Raw genomic sequence first — 24,266 nt, forward strand, 5'->3', positions numbered from 1 at the left:
AAAGAAATACAAAATGAAGTACAATCATTTGTAAAAAAAAATTAAAATAAAACCAGTTCTGCTTTGTGATTAAGTAATGTTGAGCATGGTAGCTTTGCAACAATAGCAATGGGTAAGAGCTCTGTGGTAGATGACAGTGAAGAAATAACTTGGGTAAATGTTTTACAATAGTCACGTAGAACCAAACTAGTGTTTGCTGGTGTGACAACAGGGCTTTCCAAACCTAAAGTTCAGCCAAAGGATGAAGTGATGAAGAAGAACCAACCACCAGGGGTCCCAAAGACCACCACCACATTGTTGTGTGCATGTAGAAATAGGCATGGGATTACATAAAACGGTTCTCAGAAATGTCATAAATATGCATGCCATTTACTGGAAATGTAATGAATATATATGTTGAACAACAATATGATCACACTGACACGTGGACGAGACACGTTAGGAGGAGATTATCCCCCATATCTCCCAGTGCTGCAATAAAGAATATCTGCTTGTCAACTTAAACTTTGTTGACAAGTTCTTAGCAAGTTCTACGAATCACTACATGATAAATTATACAATTAATTTCTAATGTATTTATCAGTTAGCTTGCCTGTCTGCCCTGAAAAAGGAAAAATGCTGCTCAAAGTTCCTGGGTTTCTCGCTGGTAGAAGTGAACTGTTTCTTGCTGATTTCTTTGTGACACTTCAACCTTTTAAGCTGGTAGAACACATAAGGTACAAGATCTTTATAAATATTATTTTTTTTTTACTTGCCAGTATAGCTCCACTGAAACCATTGGAAACCCGTTGATTTACACTGCGAAGTCCAAGTTACTCCACCAAGCAAGATACCCTGATTTCAGTGTAACCAAAGCATGAAATTACAATACCTCCAAACAACCATTTGGAAGTATAAATACAATTCTAAATACAACTATTGAGCATCCAGTTCATTTTAGAAGAGTTATTCCAATAAGGATAATGAGCCCTACTTCACTTATGTAATTGCTTTTAAATAACCTTTTAGAAACCTGTTTAGAAACACCATTGATTTTTGCCAGATTTTGTGCAGAAAAAATCAAAACAATAAACACCATTTACTCAAATACCTCTTGGTTGTGCTAAGTACTGACAAGTGCAAGCAAACTGCACCAGAAACAATATGTTTGTTTCCACTTTTACTAGTGAGCTTTTTTGGAGAAGGTTCTGGAAGAGCTTAAAGGAGGTCTCTTTAAAGACTGCAAACATGTCAAAACATACACAGTGTTACCAGTATACAGACATGCCCTGTCTTCCCCTTCTTTCTACATCCTAGTTGAAGGTTTTCATTTACATTACCCAGTAACATGCCTGTATGAAGATGGGCAACAAGCTGTTACGCAGCACCACCCCAGAGCAAAGCTTGGTCTACTCAATGCTAGTAGGAGGAGCAGCAGGATGACTGGTGGGGTGCTTAACTGGATCCAGGCAAAGTGATATAATTACTATGGGAAAAGACAGAAGGCTTTGCATTGCAGAGTATGCCCAAGAAGAGGTCTTCATGTCGGGAACTCTGGTGCAATTTTTATTTGCAATAAACTATAATAGCCAACTCACTTTATCAGTCACAAGCAAGAATAGATTTGCTCTTGGCTGTAAGTAAGTGCTAGTTCAGAAGTGACCTCCTTTATTTCTTCATTGCAAAGTATGCAAAATACATACCATATGTGATGAAATGGCTGAAATAAATCATCCTTCCTAACAGAAATGTTTGTGATACCATATTGCGGAAAGAATATGTAGACACATTCCAGAAACAATACAAACATAGCCTTAGAGTCCAGATGGCTTATATATTATATTTTTAAAGTGCTTATTTAATTGAGTTTCTTGTTAAGTAAATGCTAGAGAGGGCAACACCAGTATTATATACAGTCTTTTATTTCCCTATTACCTAAACAGTGGTTTGAATTACACAGCTATTACAGATAACAAAACCTGAATTTTATAATGAGAATGCAGCAAGCATTTTGTTATACATCAGGGAACTACAGCAAATCAGACATGCAAAAATGACCTCTGACGGTGAAAATACAATGGAGCTGTTTTTACTTTTCATCTTTAACCTTGGCAGGAGACTGTTGGCTTTGTAATCTTTTGAAGCACTGTGGGAAAGTCCTTTTTAATTCTACATTTTCAAAATACTGAGGAAATTGAATGAAAAAGGAAAATGAACACAAAAGCACCCTAAAAAGGATTATAAACAGATCACAGGCCAATATCATCTTTAGAAGAGCATGTCTAATACATCTGAACTGGTAGCTGAATAGGTTGATTAATGAATGTAGAACCATTTCCTACTAAATCTGTGCCTAGATGGGCATTTATTTTAAGCACTGAACTTAATTCTTGTCTGAAGCCAATTAGGACACTTTGGTCCTACTGCAGGTCATTTATGTCCAATTTCAGTCTTTAGACTAGAGCACGATTAAGAGAAAAGTCATTCAACAGGGAATAAAAAGAACTATATTTTAAATTATAAAATGGCTGTATTTCTAGCGCATGCTTTATATCAAAATGAAATGAAATTTTATGTGTGTCAAAAAACTGAGCAGTGATTTAAAGGATGCTAGAAGAAAAAGCAAAGTGAGGAAAATTTGCCCCTGCCTTCAGAAGTAAGTGGCTGAGAATGACATCCACTTCTGCTCCTTGCCTGTCTCTGTTTGGTTCAGAATTTAGGCTGGCATGTAAGTAGAACTAGCTTTGTACTGAACAGCCTGGCATATATAATGTAGAGGAATTCTTGCATCAGAAATGCTATAAATCAGGTGAAGACTGTCTCTTCTCACAAGAGTATTCTCATCTTGGGCTGGAAACTCTCCACCTTTTTAGTCTTCAGTGCTGATTTGGGTGGATAGAGCAGGAGGAAACAAGTGAGGAGGAGGGCCAATATATGGCTATATTATAGGACAAAGAAGTACCTGTAGCACTATTAATTGTATCCATGAGGGAGAAAGTTAGTATCCCCTTAGCATTTTCTGTGTGACTCACAGTACTTGAAGTAGGACTTTTTCAGGCAGATCAAAGATAAAGAATGGATACTGAAGTTCACATGCAATTTCTCACTATGAATCTGGAAAAATTTTAAACATACAGTTCTAATTTTGAACTGGTGACTTGTGAAACAGTGTTAATCCTGTTCATAGGCTATTCTTATTCGTATGAATTCAATACAAACAATTCAAACATAACTAAATCCTCCACCATAGATCACGCAAAACTGCACACGCCAGCTGGTACAATGTGTCCAGAACTAGAGACTTTCATTTATCCTTATCACAATTACATATTACTGACTCTCACTCTTCAAATTCTCTTGAAGGTCAAAGATGTGAAATCTGAGCATATGTGAAATCTGAGATGCTGTTAGTAGTAATGTTAAATGTATTCTGAAGTAGGACATGTACTATCTATTTTTAGCTGTAATCTTGGCTGAGTGGCAGAGTTAATGCACTGGTTAGAATTTGAATAATACATGAGACTTCTACTATGAGAACAATAATTTAGCTGTAATCTGATGCATAATGAGTAGTAATTTTCTCTGGTGATGCAGTAAGTCACTATGTACCTTGGTAGATGAGTGTAAATGGTTTGGCAAGCAATGGTAGTCATAATGGACTCATTTAGCTTCTTGTTGGAATCACAAGAGAGATGGCAGAGCTACGTTTGTCCCAGGATCTTGCAAAACATTTGCATCTGGGAAGTAGGATGAAGCATCCACCAGTAAAAAAAATGCACATATTTCAGAAAAGTACTTGAGAATTTCTATGTCTGTGCTTTATGGAAGAATGGTTCTCCAGAGACAAAACTGTTGTGTTTGTCACAGGTTCGGGTTTTACTGAAAGCTGCTTGATTACATAAATATTGTTTGTTTTCCCTGGCTATTTCCCTTTCCCTCATTTCTTATGGATTATATTCTTTGCTGGGTTAAATACTGGCTGGATGGCCAAGCCCAAAGAGTAATGATGAATGGTGTCACATCTAGTTTGTGACTGGTCACTAGTGGTGTTTCTCATGCTTGGTATTAGGGCTAGTGTTTTTCAGTATCTTCACTGACGATCTGGATGAGGGGATTGAGTACACCTTCAGTAAACTTTTGGACTACACCAGTTTTGGTGGAGTGTTGATCTGCTGGAGGATAAGAAAACTGTTCAGTCTTTTGTGGTGATGGCATCTGTGGAATATGAGTGAGGTCTCTGTATCACAAGTTTCCTCTAGTCTTCCAGTACTCTAGCACCTTATGTTTAGAATTTTTCCTCTGAGCTCACAGATACGTCATTTCCCAAAGTCCAGATTCTTATCTCTGAGTGCTACACCATGTGCAGCTCATAAAAACAAAACAAGGCTGTCAGCTTTAAAATATGTTCTGGAAACATGATTTCCTTATCTATAAGATTTCTTTAGTTTTTACTTGTAGTCCTAGATTATTTTTTTCCTTTATTAAAGAATTTTCTTCCACAATCAAACTGTAGTCAAGGAACTACCAGAGGGAAAAAATGGCAATAAGGAAATATCAGAGCTGTGTCACGAGAGTGGTCACTTTTACTGTGATGTTTTGCCTAGGTTAAAAATTCAAGGTACTGCTAAGTCAGAACATGCACCTTGGCAAACCTCAGCTGCACTTGTCCCAGAACAGTGGGACGGAGCTGCCAGACTTGGCAGTAGCTGCAAGAAAAATGCCTTCTGCTGTAGCACCTTGGAGATGACAAGAGCTGAGCAGCAGTTCAGTCCTGTTGGGTGTGGGGTGTCAGAGGGACAGCAAGAGCAGGGAAAGCTCTGAATCTGTACAGGGTGATATGAAGCTCAAGGAAACAGCAGGAAAAGCTGTAATGAATATAGCAGGGGCTGACAAGAAATCTGGAGAGGGACTTTTGATGAGGGTATGTAGTGATAGACAAGGGGGAATGGCTTTAACCTGCCAGAGGGGAGTTTGAGATGAGATTTTAGTCAGATGTTCTTCTCTTTGAGGGTGCTGAGGAGCTGGCACAAGGTGCCCAGAGAAGCTGTGGCTGCCCCATCCCTGGCAGTGCTCAAGGCCAGGTTGGATGGGGCTTGGAGCAACCTGGCCTAGTGGAAGGTGTCCCAGTCCATGGCAGCAGGCTGGAACTGGATGAGCTTTAAGGTCCTTTCCAACTAAACTATTCTATGAATTTATAGCAAATTTTAAACAGCTCTACCATGTGCCTTTTAAGATAAGCTCTACTGTGTGTCAAATTCCCACTCCTGGACAGATCTGATCCAGGATTAGATCAGTGCTATGAAGTTCATACTCATATTACCAGGGTAGAGCAACATCTGCAGAAGAGTTCTGCAATGTTGATATGACCACATTTACACTTACACATTGACTCTGTTCCTTTTTGCCACAGGACAGCAATGATAGAGATTAGATAATTTTTAATCTTTCCACAGCAATAAAGTTTTGTTTGACCATGCAAAGGTATTGAAGTATAATTTATCCCTAGTGCAGCTATGTGTATTCACTGGAGTTACACAGAGGAGAAGCTAGAAGCAATTATCACTGAAGCACAAATGTTTATAGCAGGCAGGCTTTACTGTGGCTCAACTTATGTACCAATTTAATTATATAGTAGAGATTAAGCTGTATAAAAGTGATATTGTTATGATACAGTCACTTGAGATTCTGGCTTTTATACCTTACTGGATTAAACATCATGTTTACAGAGCTCCCATTGTCATTAGAGCTGTTAATGCTCAGCATCTTCTGGGAGCATCTCGTCTTATAGGATTTGCCCAGTACTGGTTGCCATCCAAACCAATGTGATGATGACATAATTATAAAACCTGATGTAATATGTTCTTCAAATCTGTCTTGTTCTATACAAGTTTCAAGCAAAGAAGTTGATCCCCTTCTTCCCTCACATTGCACTATCTACGTAGTGCCACCTGAACAAAATCTTTTTAGGATCTCTCATTAGCCGCCCACTACATACTGCATCCAGCTGCTCTGTGCTCCAGTTAAGAGTAAGTAAATCTGAACAGAGGTCAAGAGTTGAGAGACATTAAAGAACAAACCCATTAGGCTAAGAGAAAAGCTATTTTTCTAGTAGAATGTTTTCACTGGAAAAGATACCTTAGCTTTACAATGTCTGCATGGTCAGCTCCTAAAGAGAGTAAGGAAAAACTGAAGAAATATCTCTCTTTCTGATGTACAGGTCACTTCAGAGCCATCTCAGTGTTTGGTGTGTTGTTCTTATGAGAGGGACTTTCAATGTTTAGGATACATTTAATAGGTAATGTAATATGCTAAATTTAATTAGTGCCCTACTTAAGTGAGGAGTGTTACTGAGCAGATTTAGAAAAGCTGTTTTTATCCTCAGTTTCTTAGACTGGCATGAAGCAACATTTCCTCTGGGACTGAGTAAATTAGCAATGTTCTATCAAAGCTTATGGAGCTGAGCCAATCAACTGCAGCAGAGCTTTCTGGGGATCAGTCTTTCTGAGCTCCTGAGCCAAACAGTGGTGTTGCTGGTAATTTCTCCTTGTCCTATCCCAAAGCAAGAATACGTCTACTGGCTTGTGTTTTGAAACTTGCCTCGACGCTTGTGTTTTCTATCTGCCTTGATGCTGAGCCTCCAGTCTAGCCCTGTTGGAATGGGTGTCAGCACAGAACTCTCGACCCCAATACCTACTGAAGGGACCTGTGGGGTCCTACTACAGCTTAGACCAGGGTGGGGGCAGTGACCTGGACTGAGCAGCACAGTACTTACATGGTCACACAAGGGCAGACAGTACAGCTCCATCTGCACAGGGCTGCTCATTCCTGGAGTGTTTCCCAAGGCAGGTAATCCTCTTAGTCGAGTTAGATGAAGCTGGCTGGGCAGTCATTAGTACACAGTAAGCCCTATCGGGGAAAGGTTCCTTTCTCTCCTTCAAAGTGTGACAGGAGTGTGGAAGTACCTGCATACAGCTGACAGCTTCTCTAGTGCTGCATATCAGGGACACAGGCTTGTGAGGTGAAGGGAACGAGACTCTCCAACTTTACTTGCTTTTGTCTCTTCTTTTGGAACAATGAATTAAGTCTACACAGTACAATTAAAAAAAATTGTGTTGAATCCAAAAGCAGCACCTGCCTCTTTTGCATGTGAAAGCATGGAGACTCTCTCAAGAGGGTTCCAGCCATTTAAGTTACTTATGTTATTTCTACATGGGAGAGAACTTACCTTTTTGCCTTTGCCCTTTCCACAGTCTGTTACTAGTGAGGTTTATTTAACAAAACTATTGAGAAATATGCATATTTATTAACTGCTACATCATGTTAAATCTTAGCTGGTCTGTTTTCCTCTGTCAAACTTAATTACAGTCCAGGAGACAATGTAACATGATACAAGTGAAAAAAAATTGACAGGACATGTCACAACAAAATATGTCAGCCTGAAATATCCATAAGGCAGTTCCCCAAGCAAAGAAGTGATCCCACTCCCTTCCCAGCTCCTCTCCCAGCTTCCTCTCCAACACTGATGAGGTGCACAGTTCTCAGCTTGACTTGCAACATGTCTAAAAAATCAGATTGTTTTCTTTCCTGATTGCCTGTCAAATCAGAAGACACATCCTATATATCATTTAACAAATGTCCTTTTTGCACATTATTGTTCTATAGGTCACTTTCTGCAGCCTTGTTTACCTCTGGCCTTGTTTCTAACTCCTTCCTGAGTCAGAAATCACATCTGATTTTCTTGTTCTTGATCAGCATTAGTCAGACGCCCACCACGGTTACATTTCTTTAGGCTTCACTCTTCTTGTCCATGCAGCAAATAATTTAGATTCTGAAGAGATAACAAAATTTTGGTTGACATTCTGCAAAAGCTACATCCCTAAGCTGAAGGTTAAAGCTTTGTCCTTACTAAGTAGTACAGTCAGAGTAGATGATGTGACTAGTATTGAGAAATTGTCTGCTAAATATATTTGAGAGAGAGAAGGACTTTCTTTAATCATGTTAATGATGTCCTCATGATCAAGAAATATGTGAAACAGGCAGTTGCTCCAATAATGATTCTCTCCCTGAGATAAGTCATTTCTAGACTTCTTTTGAAAACTCACACCAGCGAGTGAACATCAATTCAATTTCTTATACTAGCCAGCCTCCACAGAGATTTTGAATTTTGTTTTGATTATGAGATGCCATATTTCAGAATGATGCCAGGAACTTGCATTTTTTGACTGTCATAGGTAACAGCTGAAGAATTGTAATGTGGAAGGGGCATGATATGTATGAGTGAATGTACTTATGAACTAACTCCTTTTCCCTGGTAACAGAAAACTCACGAATCAAATAATAGATTCCTGTTTCATGGCTGTGTTTTGTGGGTGTTGCTTGGTTTGGTTTTGTTTTGTCTAGGGATTTTTTTTAAATTTTTTTTAACTATATAGAAGAGCTTTGTGATCTGGTTGCTTTATTAATCTACTGAATCTACTACTGAACCTACTGAATCAGCTACCTTGCTAGTGTTGCTTTTCAGGCAGCAAAAATAAAAAGGTATAATTAAATCCAGATAATGCATTGCCAGCCTCAGGCAGCCATTGAACTTAGCTGTATCTATGCACTCTCTCTTTGTGTAATATATTGTTTATGCTTCTAAAAGTCTGAGTTGTTGCATTACTTTGCTCCTTTGAATAACTGATTCAAGGAAGTGATACAGTTGGCAGTACAGCTAATGTATTTGCCTTAAAATTATTGAACTGAACCAGCCAGTTTTGATTTTCTTTAATTTAATACTGAACTTCATAAATTCTCATATAAGTATTTTTAAGGTTATAAGACGGAAAGCTGGAAAATTGCAGCTAAGAAAAAGTAATTGTGAATAACAGTAGATAACAGATATTGTTTTGACCTGGACACCTTTAAAAGAAATGGAGCCATCTAGAATGGGGTCAGTGAACCTCGGGTGCATTTCAGTTTGAAAGGCTGGAGTGTGTGTCTGTGCATAACTCACAAGCACACCTTAATGAAGCTTTTGAGAACAGACCTGCAGTTAATAATTTTGCCTGCATGAGCCTGGAGTCAAGGTAAGCGAAATTAAAAAAAAAGAAGAAAAATGCGTAATCACATTAATAAATCTAAAACAATAATTCAAACTTTTTGATATCCTAGGGTGAAAGGATATGGCCCATCTGTGTTTTGGGACTTAGGTAGTCATTGGAGGTGAAGTTGTGCTTCAGATCTCTTAATTTACTCCAGTGTTTTATTTCTACTGTCCACATCTGGACCATAATTGCCACAAAGATTGTTCTCTCCTATTTCCTGTAGTTTTTCTTCTCCTGGAGGAATATATACATTTCTCAGGACTTTCATTACATCCCATAGAGCTCCTTCTTCCTTTTGAATCCTCCAGTCATTCTGCCCAGGAGCTATACATTCTTCCCAGAGAATCAGTTTGCTGATTGTGATGGCCAACTCTTCCTCCCAGATCTTGTTCTTCTTCCAGAAATTCATAGTCCTTCCAGAAAGCCTTGTTATTTTCCTGCAGAGCTTTATACTTTCCCTGCAGGATTTTGTTCTTCTCTTACAGGGATTTATTCTTTTCTTGGGTATCTTCATTCTGTTTTAGGGAAGCTCTGACTGCTTCCTGACCAGCCTTATTCCTTTCTTCAAGAACCTCAATATTCTCCTTAGCAGCCTTCATTTTCTTCCAGATTTTTTCAAGCTTTTACTGAACGTTACCAGCTTGTTCTTGGGAAACCCTTTTTTTTTTTTAAATCTGGAAGTCCCTAATCTCGTGTAGGATGCTGTCTTGTGTATTGCTGTCTTCTAAAACATTCTTAATTTCTTCCATGCAAGACTTGTTCTTTTCCCTGAAGATCCTTATTTCCTTCCATAGGGCTTTAGCTTTGGTCTCTTTATGAAACGCTTTGATCTCATGGAAATTCTTATGGGCATGACAGAAGGCTTTAATTTCCTTCTTGAAGTTCCTTTTCTCTTTTTTCAAAATCCTGCAAAGCTGCTTCTTCTCTAAGTTGGACAAGTTTGCCTGGAAGCTCTCGTTCTGTGTCTCTGAACAGTAGAAAGCAAGTATTTCACTACTTTGTTTGCTCCATTCTTCTATTAGGTTTTTGTTTTATTTGGACTATAACTGACACTATAGAAACTGTCTGCTCAATCTGACAAGGTGAAGCAATGAAGCAAATTACAAATGCGCTGTCGTTACGCAGGACACTGGGTTCTTTTCCCACAGAAACAGGGAAGGTGTTTGTGCAAACATTTTCTGTGTTGTAATTAACCTGGTACATTTCTGTCACACTGAAGAGACCTGTGCTGACTATGTTAGCAAAGCTTGCATCCTGGAGGTGAATAGCTTGGAAATTGTCAGAGCCGGTTCTAGAACAGTCATTTGCTAGTTATTCCTAGTTGTGAGGTCACACCATATGGGTTTTAATTTTCATTTGTTGATGCGAACCACTTCTTCAGATGAGATCAAATGTGTCTGAAGCAAACACATCACAAAATAGATGTATTTGAACCTAAAGACAGAGTTTGAAAGTTGTGTTCTGTCTATATCACAGTTTCACCTTTAGAAAATTCAAAGAAATTGTTAAACTAATTAAACATTAACCAAAACATGTGATCCTTCGTCACAGACTGATTTTCTTTCTAAAGGGAGACATTGTTTCAACACCTGTTACTGATTTGCCGAACTTTAGGGAATGATGCTCTTTGAGCTGTGTTAATGCAGGAGTAAAGACTCTTACTACATGATTATGTCATGTTAAATGGCTATAAAATATCTTATGTTGGGTGGTGGTTGTTGTCCTTTTGTTTTCCTTTGTCATTTTGATTGTTCATGTTGCTAAATAAGGATTTATTTTTTTTTTGTCTAGAAGTGAAAAATATTGTCCTCTTGTTGAAATAAATTAATTCCTTGTATTTTATGTTCTAGCTGCCTTAAAACCTGCTTAACATTTTCTGTTATTATGTACTATTGATACATTCTTGGGTTTTCCTACATAATTTTCATATTACTTTCATGACTAGATAAATTGACTCTAATGCTCAAAAACATTGAATAAGAAATGCAAGCTCATTGGCCTAATTAATATGTGGACTAAAATTGGAATTAGAATTAGAAAACCATGGATATCTAGTCAGAGGTTTCAGTTCAAGCCCCCTCCTGAGTAGACACTGTTTTGAGTAAAGTCCTTTGTTTCATAACTCCAGAATAATCCCATAGAACAGCTGCTTGGGAACACAAGTTTTTATACTATTCTACACAGTCTTCTGTGTATCTAGGGATATTTTCTTCTTCCATTAAATCTATTTTCCTTCAGCCTTATAACTCACCAACATTTGAGCAAACATCATCATTTTTTCTGTGTGAACATTCAGGAACTCATTTCCCTGTCCCTCTGCCAGACACTTGAAGAAATTCATTAAGGTCTTGAAGTCAGTCTAAATCACTTTTATTTTCTTGAATAATAGGGATAAAGACTATGTGAGGGCAATAAACTAATGCTTTCTTTTTTTGTTTGGTTTTTTTTGCATGCACATGGTATGAGTTTCAGCATAATCAAAACCTGATGAACTGTGTATGATGATCTTGGAGAATCTCCCTCTTAGTATTACTCTGAAATCTTCCCTGAGTGTTGTGCCTCTAATTCTAGTGTAAATCTAATTCTGAATTTGGCCCTGCTTTAAGCTTGGTGTTGGGCCAGATGACCTCCAAAGGTCCCAACCTAAATAATTTAATTGTTCAAATGTTCAAATATTCTACATAATTTTTGTGTCATCAAAGACCTGCTGATCCTAAAAATGTTACTGCTTTGGCAGCTGATCAGCACAGAGGTTTCAGATAATCTTTTGGATTAAGTCATTGTACTTGACATGTGCATCACCTCAGGCTAAAACTAATGAACAAACATTAAAAAAGCAAAGGTTTACTTTTTTTCTGAAATCAACAGTTTGTGGAATTACCCCAGTGAGACACAATATATACATGAGAGAAAATGGGATGTAGTGTATCTGCAGTGATTGCTCTGAAAAGTAGAGCTAGAGTATTAGTGCTTCATTACCTGAGTTAATTTTGAGTATGAGGAAGGGAGAATTAGACAGCTGTATTCCTTTCTTGAAAGAATAGATAATGATCTCAAGGGAATATGCAATGCAGTTGTATGAAGCTGTGAATGTCCAGACACTGCAAATGTCAAATAACTCTCTGCAGTAAGCTCAGCTGTCCCATAGAAAAGTTTTCTGCCTGACATTTATGTGTTTATCAGTCTGGCTTGCCTTCTTTCTCCACTGCCCACTCTCTCCTCTCCCTTTTTCAAAATCCTATTCCAAAATACTCTGTCATACGTAGGAATTGTAAGTAGAAGATAGCACGAAAGTGGATTCAAGCTGATTTCTGCAACTTCCTTGAAAAGGAATGACTTATGATGTATAGATGAGTATTTTGATAACTTCTGAGAACATATGCTGTTATGGGACTCAGAGCAGTGAAACCATAATTATTTATAAGCAACATCCTTTTTCTTTTCAGTCTCCAGTATCATCGTCTAGATTTCATCCCATTGTACATCTTTGAGGAAGATGTACATGTTTTCTTGAGATGGATGGTGCCTCAGGCCTCCTCATGTGTAATTACAATCATAAATCCAAAAGTTTTTGGAATTAATTTTCTTTTTCAGTCTAAAAGAAAACTGACTACATTTATTCACATTTTCACAGAATTTTAATGAAAAATAATTACTAGCACTAATAAAATGTTGGTATCATTTTTATTAGGAGAAGTAGAAATTCAATGTTTAAGACTTCTCCTTAATGGAAGTAAAATTTATCAACACTATCCACCTGCTGGTGAGTTAGGACCAGACAGTGAAATGGTGCTGTCACATCAGAGAAAATAGAAACAATTAACTGGGGTTTGAATAAGTCAACAGAGGAAATCTGGAAATAAAGGACTGAGAATTTCAAAGACCAGTCAAGGCCTTATTTTCTTAAGATGAGAAAATTCACTCCAGTACATGAGTGCCTCATTTTGGTTCTTGACTATATATTCTTCTGAAGATTTCTTCTCTCAAAGGAAATCCTGCAACTCTTTCCAAAGGTCCGGTTCCTTCTTCCATTGGTCTAGATCCTCTCTAGACTTCCACTTCATCTGTTAGCAGGGTCTTGACATTTTCCAAGTTTTCCTCCAAGGGGTCATGTGTGTTGGTATTTTTGTGGTTTTTTTTTTTGGTGTGTGGTGTTTTTTTTTTTTTGTTTTGTTTGTTTGTTTGTTTTGTTTTCAAGAACATCATATTCTTTTCCCAGGCCACCTGATTCTTGTCTTGGAAGGCTGTGATCATATCCCTCTTTTTTGTTCTCCGTAGTGACATGATATTTTTTCACCTGATCTCATTTCCTAAGGCTCTGTTTTTCTCACAAAAATGTTATTGTCTTCTCTTGTAAATTTGTGATTAGCTGGCTTGTCTTATGAATATGTATCCTAAAGCACCACCTTGAAAGTGGCAACTGCAGGCCAGTCTGGGATACGAAACAAGATCCTATAGTGGCAATTAAAAAACTGTGTTAAAAACCAAACCCATAAATGAGGTTGTAGCATGGAAGAGAAGTAAATAGGTCTATTATAAAGTTTATGTTTCTTATAACCTCTACATCAATTAATAAGAAATATACTGCTACATTTTAACTGCTGAAATCCAATAAGGACTGAAAAAGTATAAAGTAGCCACAGTGCTCATTGGAACTGTGTATTAATTTTACATCCTTTCTATAAACACCTACTATGAATTTAAAGCTTAATTTTAATTAGGGTGGAAAAAAGAGAACTTTGATGGACAATGTTATGATGAAAGTTTTCCACGCTGCCTTGCTATTAGTCCTCCATCAAATCTTCAAAAGGCAGAATAACATATAATGACAGTTCTCTTTAGTGACAGAAAATAGAGTGCTTTTTCAGTTGGTTTGCTGTCATGGTTGCCTTCATGATGTGAAATGTGTAATTTATAAAGGGAACCAGAAGTACTTCAGGCATAGTTCTACAGTGTCAGTATTGATGTATTCACCTATATCTAAAGAATATACTTTTGCTTAAATAGCATTTAGAGCTTGATGAAGGAATAACTAGATGATTTTTTTTTGGTCCATCATTAATGGGGGGGACAGTGGTTTTTCTACTCTTCAGGTGTGTGGGTATCCACAGCTGATGTCCCAGTAAAATTAAACCCATTAACAACAAACAAACTAAACTCTTAGGATGCCTCAGACATTTCTGTTCTGCAAGCTCTCAGTAAAAAGCCTGATAAAGTGTTTTTGGATTTGCATATACTTTGTATGTACTGTGAGCTGGGGCTGGGTGTGTGAATAATTTAGAAATTGGTGGTGTAATCAGAAAAGAAAGGAAACTAAGACAAACCTTTGAGAGGTACAGGCTACAACAATTAGAAAATAGATGTTCTCCTTCAAAAAGAGCATGCTTTGTCTTTCCTCTGTGTTTTCTGGTATTGCTCTGCTGATTTATATTCCCTTTTTCTGTGAGTCATGCTTTGCCTATCGTACCAGTAGCTTCTTCCCCAAGAATACTTTCGATCCCTGTGATGAAAAGGTCAATACCAGAGAAAATGTCTCCTGTTTGTTTTACTTTTAACATACCTTTGATCTCCTAAAAGTCAGAGGAACACATCAGTAGCAATCCTCCAGTCCCTTTATCTTTCCTTCCTCATGTACATTCCAGTCCCATTCCCATCTTACTTAGTACCTCTGTATATGTTTCATGAGGTGTTTTGTTGTTTTGTTTTGGTTTTAGGTATGAATAAAGTTCTCCAAACTCATAATCCACACTCACTTGTATGCTGTCTTGAAGCCAGCTCTGTTCATCCTGTGCTGACAGTACTAATGAAGTGTTGGGTGATATCACCTGTAATGATATAATGTTTCAGGCTGGTGATGTTAATGTCATGTTACTGAATATGCCTGTGGTGACCCTTAGGATAGGGCACAGGTGTAAGAGTCAAAATGGCTCTTGGGGAAGTCAACAATCCCCCTTGCACCTATTGCTGTTGATGTAGGCAGTACTGGAGGGCAACCTGTATGATCTGTCTGGTTTACATGAACAATTTTTATCCTCATTAACCTGGGCCTTGAAGTCCAGGTGTGAATTTTCCAGGAGGTACTGGAATAACTGGAAGTCTGTTTCTTCTGAAATAACCCACAGCTTGATCAGATCTCACAGGTGACCTTAACTGGCTGTTTTGTGCCTTACCCTGTTTTTGGATGTTGGGAAAGAGCATTTCCCTGTATAATGCAGCAATACTAAATACCTTCAAATCATGAAATGATTGCACTTGCAGTACCTGGAACAACTGCACAGTATGTCGAGGATGCAGTTAGATTAAGGAAGATAAGAAGATAATGTAATAATAGAATAGATATTAGTGCAATCTGTTCCATTTGAAAATGCTCACAGGAAGCCCAACATTGGGATTCAAGTGGGATAAGCTAAAGAAGCAAAACTGTCAAAGTTTTTTTCAGACAGAAACAGCCTATGAGGCAGAACATGGTCAGGAGCTGGAAATGGTGGTGCTAACACTGTCTTCCATGTGTGACAATGTCTCCTCTGTCTCTAATGATATGCCATACGGGCATTGTCTCTTGGCACTGCCTTTCAAGAGCACCATAAGCTTCATGTCTGTGCTTTCTCTGAAGGAACTCGCTTCTTATCTCAGGGTGAATGGGGACCTATTAATTCAACTCACCTTTTTTTCCTGCTTGGAACTTCAGGAGTGACACAGACATTTCCTGATACCTTCTGAATGTTCTGGAGGCGGAGGGGCTTACTCTGTTCCTTGTCTTGCGCCACAAAAGGAGCACTATCGGCCCCCAAAATATGGATATTTATTTTACTTGAATTTTGCTTTTGTGTTGTGACAGGGAAATGAGGGTAATTACAGGCTTGTTATCTTGTTCTTATAGATGAAATATTAGCCAGGGATGTCTTTGATATATGGGTTCAGTTTGGTCACTAGGATATGGTTTTTCCCCTAAATTAAGTGCTTTCTAGTGCAGCATGCTAATGCAGTGCTATGCCACTCTGAGGCACAGCAGCTTGAATCAATGAAAGAACCAAATCACTCTCCATAGGCATCTCAAATTGCACTGTAAAAATGGCATTACTTGCTCTCCAGGTATTTCTCTAAGTCACTATCTATTTTGCTATTTTTCTCCACATGATCATTATTGTCTTTTTTACAGTACATAAAAGCCATCAAGAAAAGGCAACATTTGTATGATTACATTGAAGCCTTTAGATTAATGGACAGTTTTAGGCATTATCCTTCAGAAAAGAATGAATTAAAATGCCTCCTTGAATAAGATCCTCTGCACCTCTCCCAGTGCTGATGGGTGGTTCCAGTGCCAGTTCTACCAGCTCAGATCTCAAGACCTCTCCCCCTTCCCTGTGTAGTTATTTATAGCTGGGCAAATGAATTTGTAATATGTATAACGCAGAATAAATATAAGGCAGGTTCAAAAGCTTTGTATAAGGAATTAAGCTCAATTATCTAGGTTGGCTTTCTGTCAATGGTTTAGTGTGAGGTGTCCCTGCCCATGGCAGGGGGTTGGAACTACATGATCTTAAGGTCCTTTCCAACCCTAATTATTCTGTGATTCTATTGGAGGTATTTATTGTCACAGACTAACTGTATTTCAAATAGGAACACAAACAGTTCTTAGCAGAATTTGTTTTCATTTCCTTCCATGTTTTCTTTCATGATGCACGAATATGCAGAATGTGCTTTTCATTGCTGGCCAGCAAAGTTTTTGATGATCAGGTGCTATTCCAGTCATTTCAATCATGTCATTAGCAGACCTAAGGAAATAGACTGACTTCTTAGGGTGGTGTTTAAACCTCAAGGCTCCACAGCAGTATTCCTTTCTCTGCTGTTGAGAAAACTTCCATTTTCCTACACCTTGTCTCCACTGTTAAGATTGTTCTTTGCTGTCACAGCCTTTCTTTATTAAACCCCAGCCTGTACCTTGTTATTTGTCCAGTACCTCAGTCCCAATGGGCTGTGTGGCTGTGAAAAGGGTCTCTGCCAAAAGAGACGTCAGTCTCAGCTGGGAAAAGGAAATGCTGTTCTTGGAGTGTAGGAGACTCTATCTCTGTGGGTATGCTCCATGTATTGTTTTCAGTGTCTTTCCCAAATACCTAGTCGTCAGACAGTACTTCAACAGCTAGTAAAACATCTGCAGTAAAATCTATGAAAAGTTATCAAAATTCCTAACATGAGATTGACAAGTAAATTAAAATGTGTGGGATGACATGTACCCCCAATCTAGTCCCTAAACTCTGACAAACTTGAGCAGTTCACATACTCTTCTATTGCTTCTTGGCACTTTTTTCAGTGAGGTTACAATTAAGATACAAAAGGTGAATATGTTGCAGTCTGACCAGTTCACTAATATTCCAAGTTGCTGTAACAAAAATAGGTAAGCTTTTGTATAATTTCTATTCCACACATCTCTTACACAACATAATGTCACCTGCAATAAGAAAGTGTATCATCTGCCTTTACAGTCATGTGGTATCTTTGGAAATGGCCTGACTGCCTACATAGGCAGAAGGGACCAGACCAATAACACACCCCCACATACACTGTGGGAGCTTCCAGACTGTGTCCTCCCTCAGTCCCTGCTCCTGGCTGGATAGCTGCTGTGCTTTGCTTTCTCCAGGCACTTCCTCCCTAGTACTATACTTCTGCCCATTCCTGTGACTGCCCAGCTGTGTTTAGGCAGTTGGGCAACTCATTTGACTACTGCAGGTCCCTGAGCTGCTCTAAACCCCCTTCTAATTGATTAAAGAGCTAGCCAGATGATCACTGAGATCCAACAGCCCCTTCTCTGTGCTGTGATCACACTGTAACTCAGGTGGGTCAGCCCCTCCTGCACAGCCGTGGTCAGCAAAGGCAGAGGGGCCCAGTGATAGTGATGCCTGTAGAGACAAATTTATAGCACCATTCAGAACTTATGAGTTTTATGCATAGATTTTTCCAGGGACTCACACACATTGCCTGAAACCAAAGATGTGCTTTAAAGCTCGTTTTTTGCTCTCAGGGTCTTTGTTTTATCAAGGAACTAATGCAGTGTTTAACTAAGATGCTGTTGCACTGTCTGCTGTGCTGGTTTCTCTACTGCATGTCTTCTGTCTCAGAGAAGGAACCACCTCAGAGCCCTGCAGTCCACCACAAGAATTTCATGACAAAATACTTCATCTGGTGCTTTCCAGCACAGCAATGTAGTGTTCCAAAAGGCTTGGTCAAAGTCATATTTTATCAGTCAGAGTTATACAATGCTATGTTAAATATTTCAGGATAAATTAGATGTTAATTCAGTGGTGCCAATCGTCTCCTTGTTCTGGTATGTGATTAAAGAGATGCTGTCAAAGTGGGCAGGCCAGAAATTAACTTGGTTTGACAAGTGTCTCATTTAGTAGCTCTTTCCTTGAATAGTTTGCTCCTGCTTCCTTGACTTTTAATTCAGTGCTAAGCCAAAATACAAAAGCAACTGTCAACAGCTTTCTTCTTGGCTTTGTTTCAAACAGACCTTCACAAAAATGAAAGCTGCCTGATGGTGATGCATCCGGATACAAGGTTCACAGGCAGTTGTTTGCCTCTTAATCTTTCTTGACTGTTATATAGGCTGCTGCCACTTCTCCTCAGCCAGAGGTGGAAGGCAGCAGGGCTAGCTTGAAAGTCTGCTTCTGCATTCAGCTTACAGAGCCAGACCCTTTGCAATGACAATCTCTTGGGTCCTGTCTGTCATCTTGGCTGGCAGCAGATGACTCCTGATGCAGAGACTGGCCCAGTGTGCAGAAGAGTGGGTGAAAATCCAGTGAGTGGCACTAGGTGTAGATGTTATTTCTGCTTCTTTTAGTTCCTCAGTGCCCCCACTTCTGGAGGAAAGTGAACAATTACAACACTGCTGGAAACTGTGACTCAGCCAAAGATTCATAGGAGAAACCATACTACCCAGGAGAAGAAATTGCTCTGCTTATAATAAAAGCTACTAAAACTAGCTAGCCTTTTCATACAGCCTCATAACTATAGCTATCAGTCCACAATGGGAGGTGTTGAGAAAGGAAACATAGCTGAAATAGAAAATGCTGAAGGGTCAGCATTAGGGTTAAAAGTGTTCACATGGAGGGTACATGACACACTCAGATACCTAAACCTCATGACCATTGAAGGCAGTACATAAAAGTTGAATGGTATTTTTTATTCCCTCTCATGCTGGCAATACTTGTGATGGAAATCATCAGTGACACTGAACTAAAATCTCTCTACCTCTATCTCATTGCAGTCTTGCTCTCTCCTATGAATGCTATAAGGAGTCAATGCACAGATGGGAGCAGGGCGAGGAGGAAATGCTTGTGTTGAGGTAAACCCAGAGCACTGAAGCCCACACTCTCAGTGCTAACTTCATTTTCTTGTTTGCAAGCATCTAACACAGCAAATCTTAGCTTGAGGTTTCTCATGATAACCTGTATGAAACGCAGTTGTGTTATAAAGCAAATTAAAGTTGTGTTAATCATACAAACTCACTGCTAGATATCCCAGGCTCCATCTTCTCCCTGAAACAGGCACTACTAGTAGTTCAAATGTGGTCATGGCTGTACTTCTGTCCCCTCTGTACACTGCTGATAATATAGCTTTTTTGATTCCTACTATTTTTCATACTGGCAGTGATTACTAGGTAGCCAGCCAGCATCATTTCCCCTCTTAGTATAAAAGCTCTTTTTTCCCCCCTAAGATGATAAAGTTTGAAAGGTGTCTTATGAAGAAAAGTAGCATTTTGTTAACTGCAAATGATGTGCATAGCTAGGTTGGCATTGTCAGTGTCGAGCTAATATTGAAAGGTATTAAATGGAGGTAGAGAGTTGAGAACTTCTCTTCGGGACTCACATGAAATGTCCTCCCTCTTTTGTACTATGCTTAAAATAAAAAAAAATAAAATCCACTAAGCTTTAATTAAGACAATTATTCTTGCAGATGTGTACTGTGGAATAGTTTTGCTTCTTTCAGGTTCACCAAATTGTGGAGCAGTGGTGGGAGGCTGGGACTCTGGGGTTCACTTGCTCCAACTCAACAACTATAGTGGAGCTTGAGGCATGTAGTGAATTTTGTGGGATGCCTTGGTGCAATTTCTTTCTGTTGGCTTAATTGTTTTTGTGTTCAGGTGTGACCTGTAAAAAAAGAATCAAACCCCTGCCTTGTCTGATTGGGAAAGCCTGTGAGGTGTGCCTTTGTGTTACGTATAAAAAGCAAGGTATTGACAGCAGAACTTCAACGTTCTCTGAGGAGAGTCTGCGGCTGTCCTATGATGGATGCCACCAGTTCCAGCCAGGGAGAAAAGGATTTGCTTTGAAGTCTGTCTTTTCTTTTCTTGCTACCTTAATCTATCCTAATTGGCAGTAAATTAATTTTCCCCAAGTAGAGTATGTTTCACCTCTGACAATAATTGGTAAGTGATCTTCCTGTCTTTATCTCCGACCATGAACTTTCTCACTCTGTTTCCTTCTGCTGTCCCCCTTGGTGTGGTGGAGTCAGGCTGAGTTGATTTCTTCACATCCCTATTACATTGCTATTTCAAAGTCATGTCAAACATGCATCCGAATTAGCCTGAACATGTCAAGTGCTACAGATCAGCTACAGCAGGAAGTTTTAAATACTTGCACCCTAAACTGGAAAGCAATATTAGTATGGGCTGTGTGAAGAGGGGAATGTGTGAACAGGGAAAAGAATGAAACCAGGCAGAAACTGCTGGGTTTTTTGTTGTGCCTTTCACTTGTCGTGGACATTACTGTGAAGAAGGGAATGAGCTGTCCATTAAGATATCATGTGAATTGCACTTCATTGTTTCCAAAACCAGCAGCTCTTTTTGCCCATGTCTTTGGCAAAATTGTATGCAACATCTTGAGGTAGATAAAATAAGAGCTACATGACATTGGTAATGTCAGGATTGACAATGACTGAAGTACCTTCAATGGAAAGTTAGCTGCTGGACTGGACATTACATTACTCTTACGCTTATATCAGTGAGTTCCCACTGGAAGCTGCTATCAGGCAGCACAGGCTGTGCACTTGTCTTGCTTGTATCCTCCACACCCCTGATGACAGCAGAGTTATTGTATTTTATGTGAAATCTTAAAGATGAAAAACTCTAGTTTTCTACTTTTCACTTCTTTATTGCTATCACTGCAGTTTTACCTCACTTATAAATTATGCACTCTTTGCCCTCTTGAAATTGTCTGGGTTCTGAGTTTTATGCTTTCCAAATGTGTTTTCTTTTTGTACTGCTTTAGGTCACTTTGTATGGTACATGATTCTGAGTGCTATTTATGGCGATTTGATTTATTGCCTTATTCCCTCAAAACTACCTAGACTATGTATTTTGTTTTGCTTGGAACCACATTTTCCCTACAAACTCTTCTAACTTAGTTTTGAAAGTAAGTCATGTCTGAAAGATCTACCTCACATATAATCTTCAGTACTTTTACAAAAGAGAAAAACAAATCAGCCAAACTGATCTTTCTTACATAATTTTTCTTCATTCCTTATTTCAAATAAAATTAGAAGACTGTACCATTCTGTTTTCAAGGTTTTTCCCCCAAGTTGTGAAATGCGTGTTTTACAGCATTAGACCCGCTCAGTTTTTGTACAACAGATGGCCAGCTTCTTAGATGGGAAAAATTGTCACAAGTGGTCAAGAAATGTGGGATTCAGCTGCCTACAGGAAGCTGTCTAATGAAGCTGGTTAATACAACATATAAGACTTGATAGAAACCAATCCCCTCATTACTACAGGTTATCTTGAAATGGTATCAGATGCTTACATTTAACCAACTGAATATCCCAGTTGTACTGTGTCAGTCTCACTCTTTGAATCAAATTACTTAGAGATTCAGAAATGACTGTCCAAGGAGAAGGAGACTTCCATGTATCCTTTTTCTGTACTAGCAAATACGGTGCTTCCTGCCCACAGCTCTTGGTGTGTCTGTGGTGGCTGTTCACTGTGTGGAGTCCATGTCCACAGCTGGAGGAGAGTAGGACAAGCCTTCATGAAGCTCAGGAAATGGAAAATGCGCAGGTAAAATTGAGTGATTCTTCTTGCCATACTCTGTTCCTGATACAAATGCACTACAGAGCTGTGGTTTGAGGGCCTCAGCCATATCTTAAGTGGATGCAATCCCACTGATTTTAAGGAGCTGTTTTCATGCAAAATAGACTTGAATTTAACCCAGGTGTAATACAGTCCTTTGGGAGTAAAATTTGTGGCTATTTTAGAAAACATTTTAAAAATACTCACTGCAGACTTTTTATGTCTGCTTTAGAATGAACACTGAGCAGCTGTTTTTATAGCCTAAGATTGAAGTGGAAGGAGTTACGAGCACTGTGTAAGATAATGAACCTCTGTATAAACTACCTGCCTGAGAGATATATGTCTATATGTTAATAAGGCAAATATACAGGGACAAGCCATACTAAGTACTCTGTTTCACTTTTTTCTGTGCCTTTCTTTTGGCTCTGTGAATGATGAGATCTTACCTATGTCCTGGCTGGGTGGGAGTCAATTCTTCCTCCAAATTGTCTGTTGTTATCCTAGCAGGAGATTTGCGTAGTAGTCTGATATAAATTAATGATAAGACAAGGGTTTCACCTAATTTCTGCTTGGATTATAACCATATGGTTTTCACAGTTCTTCAAGATTAGCTTTGTACCAGTGTAACTACATCTAATTTAGAGAAGTTACTCTTGATTTTCAGTGAAAAGATGATGAGAAAGAAACATTTGTAAGTCCTTTGTTATTTAAATGAGCTGGAGAAACATGGCATTTCCATTCTAAAGTAACTTCTTTCAGACATACTGTAAGTGCTGTACCTGCTCTACTGCCTTGTTGTTAATGATGGGGAGCAGCAGGATGCTGCAAGGGCAAAGGACAAGATGACCTGAACTTTGCTGCTACTGGGGGCAACTTCATCTTTCTGCCTCTGTTTTTCCTCTTGTCCTGTGTTCAGAGGATAAACTTCAGGACAGAGCCGACTTGCTATGTAAAGGCAAATTGTGTTGCTCAGAGACAGCCATGACCAAGTAAGTTTGATATTGTGGTTAGACTGTAGTACAAAACACAGTCATGGTATGAACATTGGTGACTTCAGTGTTCTGGCATTGCTTAGTGTGAAGGCTGCTATCTCCTAAGGGGATGGAGAAGGAGTGCGTATGAACTGGGGATGCTGCCTCCGAGTGTGGGTTATTCTAGATATCACTGATTTTTTTGTGCTTGGCAAAAATATTTATATCTTAGTGCCATGTTGTTGTTCTGTGGGCAGTTTTAATGCAGCAGTTTCATTATCCAGCAGCAGGAACAGCCTATTGAGCATAGAATTTGTTTCCAAGGGAATTTTTTCCTGGCCTCTAATCAAGTGGATGCTTTTTAATGCTATAATATCAGATTATTCAGTGTTGTCATATGGGTACTCTGCAATGTTTTTCTATTGTTACAACATCAACATTTCATTAAGCTGAATGTTATTATGCAGTTTCAATTATCTGAGTCTTGTTTCTGCAGACATTTCTAACACCTCTGTGTTAAAACTAAATCCTTAATTTATATATTTATCTGCTTTATATGAAAGAAAAGAAAGCTCCTAGTTCTAGCCAGGGAGTGAAGAATTGGGTGCAAAATATGCCGGGAAGGTTACCCTAAACTTTGTGTATAAATCTTTTAGTAGAACTGCTGATTTACATACCTTTGCATTTGAGGGTATGATTTGAAACCTAGGTAAAAATAATAGTAAGCATATACTTGAAAAAATAGTATAGCCTGATGACTCACAGAATACCTCTGGGCAAAGCAAAAAAGATTAAATAGGTTTTTTAATGGCCTAAAAAATACTGGTTGGAGTTTAAATCACAGGAATTCTTATTGTTATTTGATGCAACTTCTGCAGACACTGCAGCAATTAGGAAAAGGAAGCAGGCAGCACAGACTATTCACTTTCATGCAGATCTTTGTATACACACCTCAGTCTTGTTTCATTGAGACAGTGCCTAAATGCTAGGTCACGATAGAGATCAATAGAGGAGCATACGGATTTGTTAGATAATTTGTCACCCTCTGCTAATGAGAAGACAGACGCGTAGCAAATGGAGAGAGTAGGTAAAGATGATGACTAGTACTGGCAGCAATCTCCTGCAGAAAAGGTGTTCAGGAAGCAGGTTGTTGTGCAGTTCCATGCA

General features: G+C 38.8%; 1 protein-coding gene across 1 annotated transcript; it reads right to left on the bottom strand.

The window, feature by feature from the left end:
• Positions 1-9,174: 9,174 nt before the first annotated feature.
• On the bottom strand, positions 9,175-15,768 carry CCDC70 (coiled-coil domain containing 70). Its single transcript, XM_034065377.1, is given in 3 exon segments — positions 9,175-9,469; positions 9,471-10,080; positions 15,729-15,768. Coding segments are annotated over 3 exon segments (945 nt in total).
• Between the last annotated feature and the right edge of the window lie 8,498 nt (positions 15,769-24,266).

The sequence above is a fragment of the Melopsittacus undulatus genome, chromosome 8 (assembly GCF_012275295.1).
Source record: "Melopsittacus undulatus isolate bMelUnd1 chromosome 8, bMelUnd1.mat.Z, whole genome shotgun sequence".
Taxonomy (NCBI): Eukaryota; Metazoa; Chordata; class Aves; order Psittaciformes; family Psittaculidae; genus Melopsittacus; species Melopsittacus undulatus.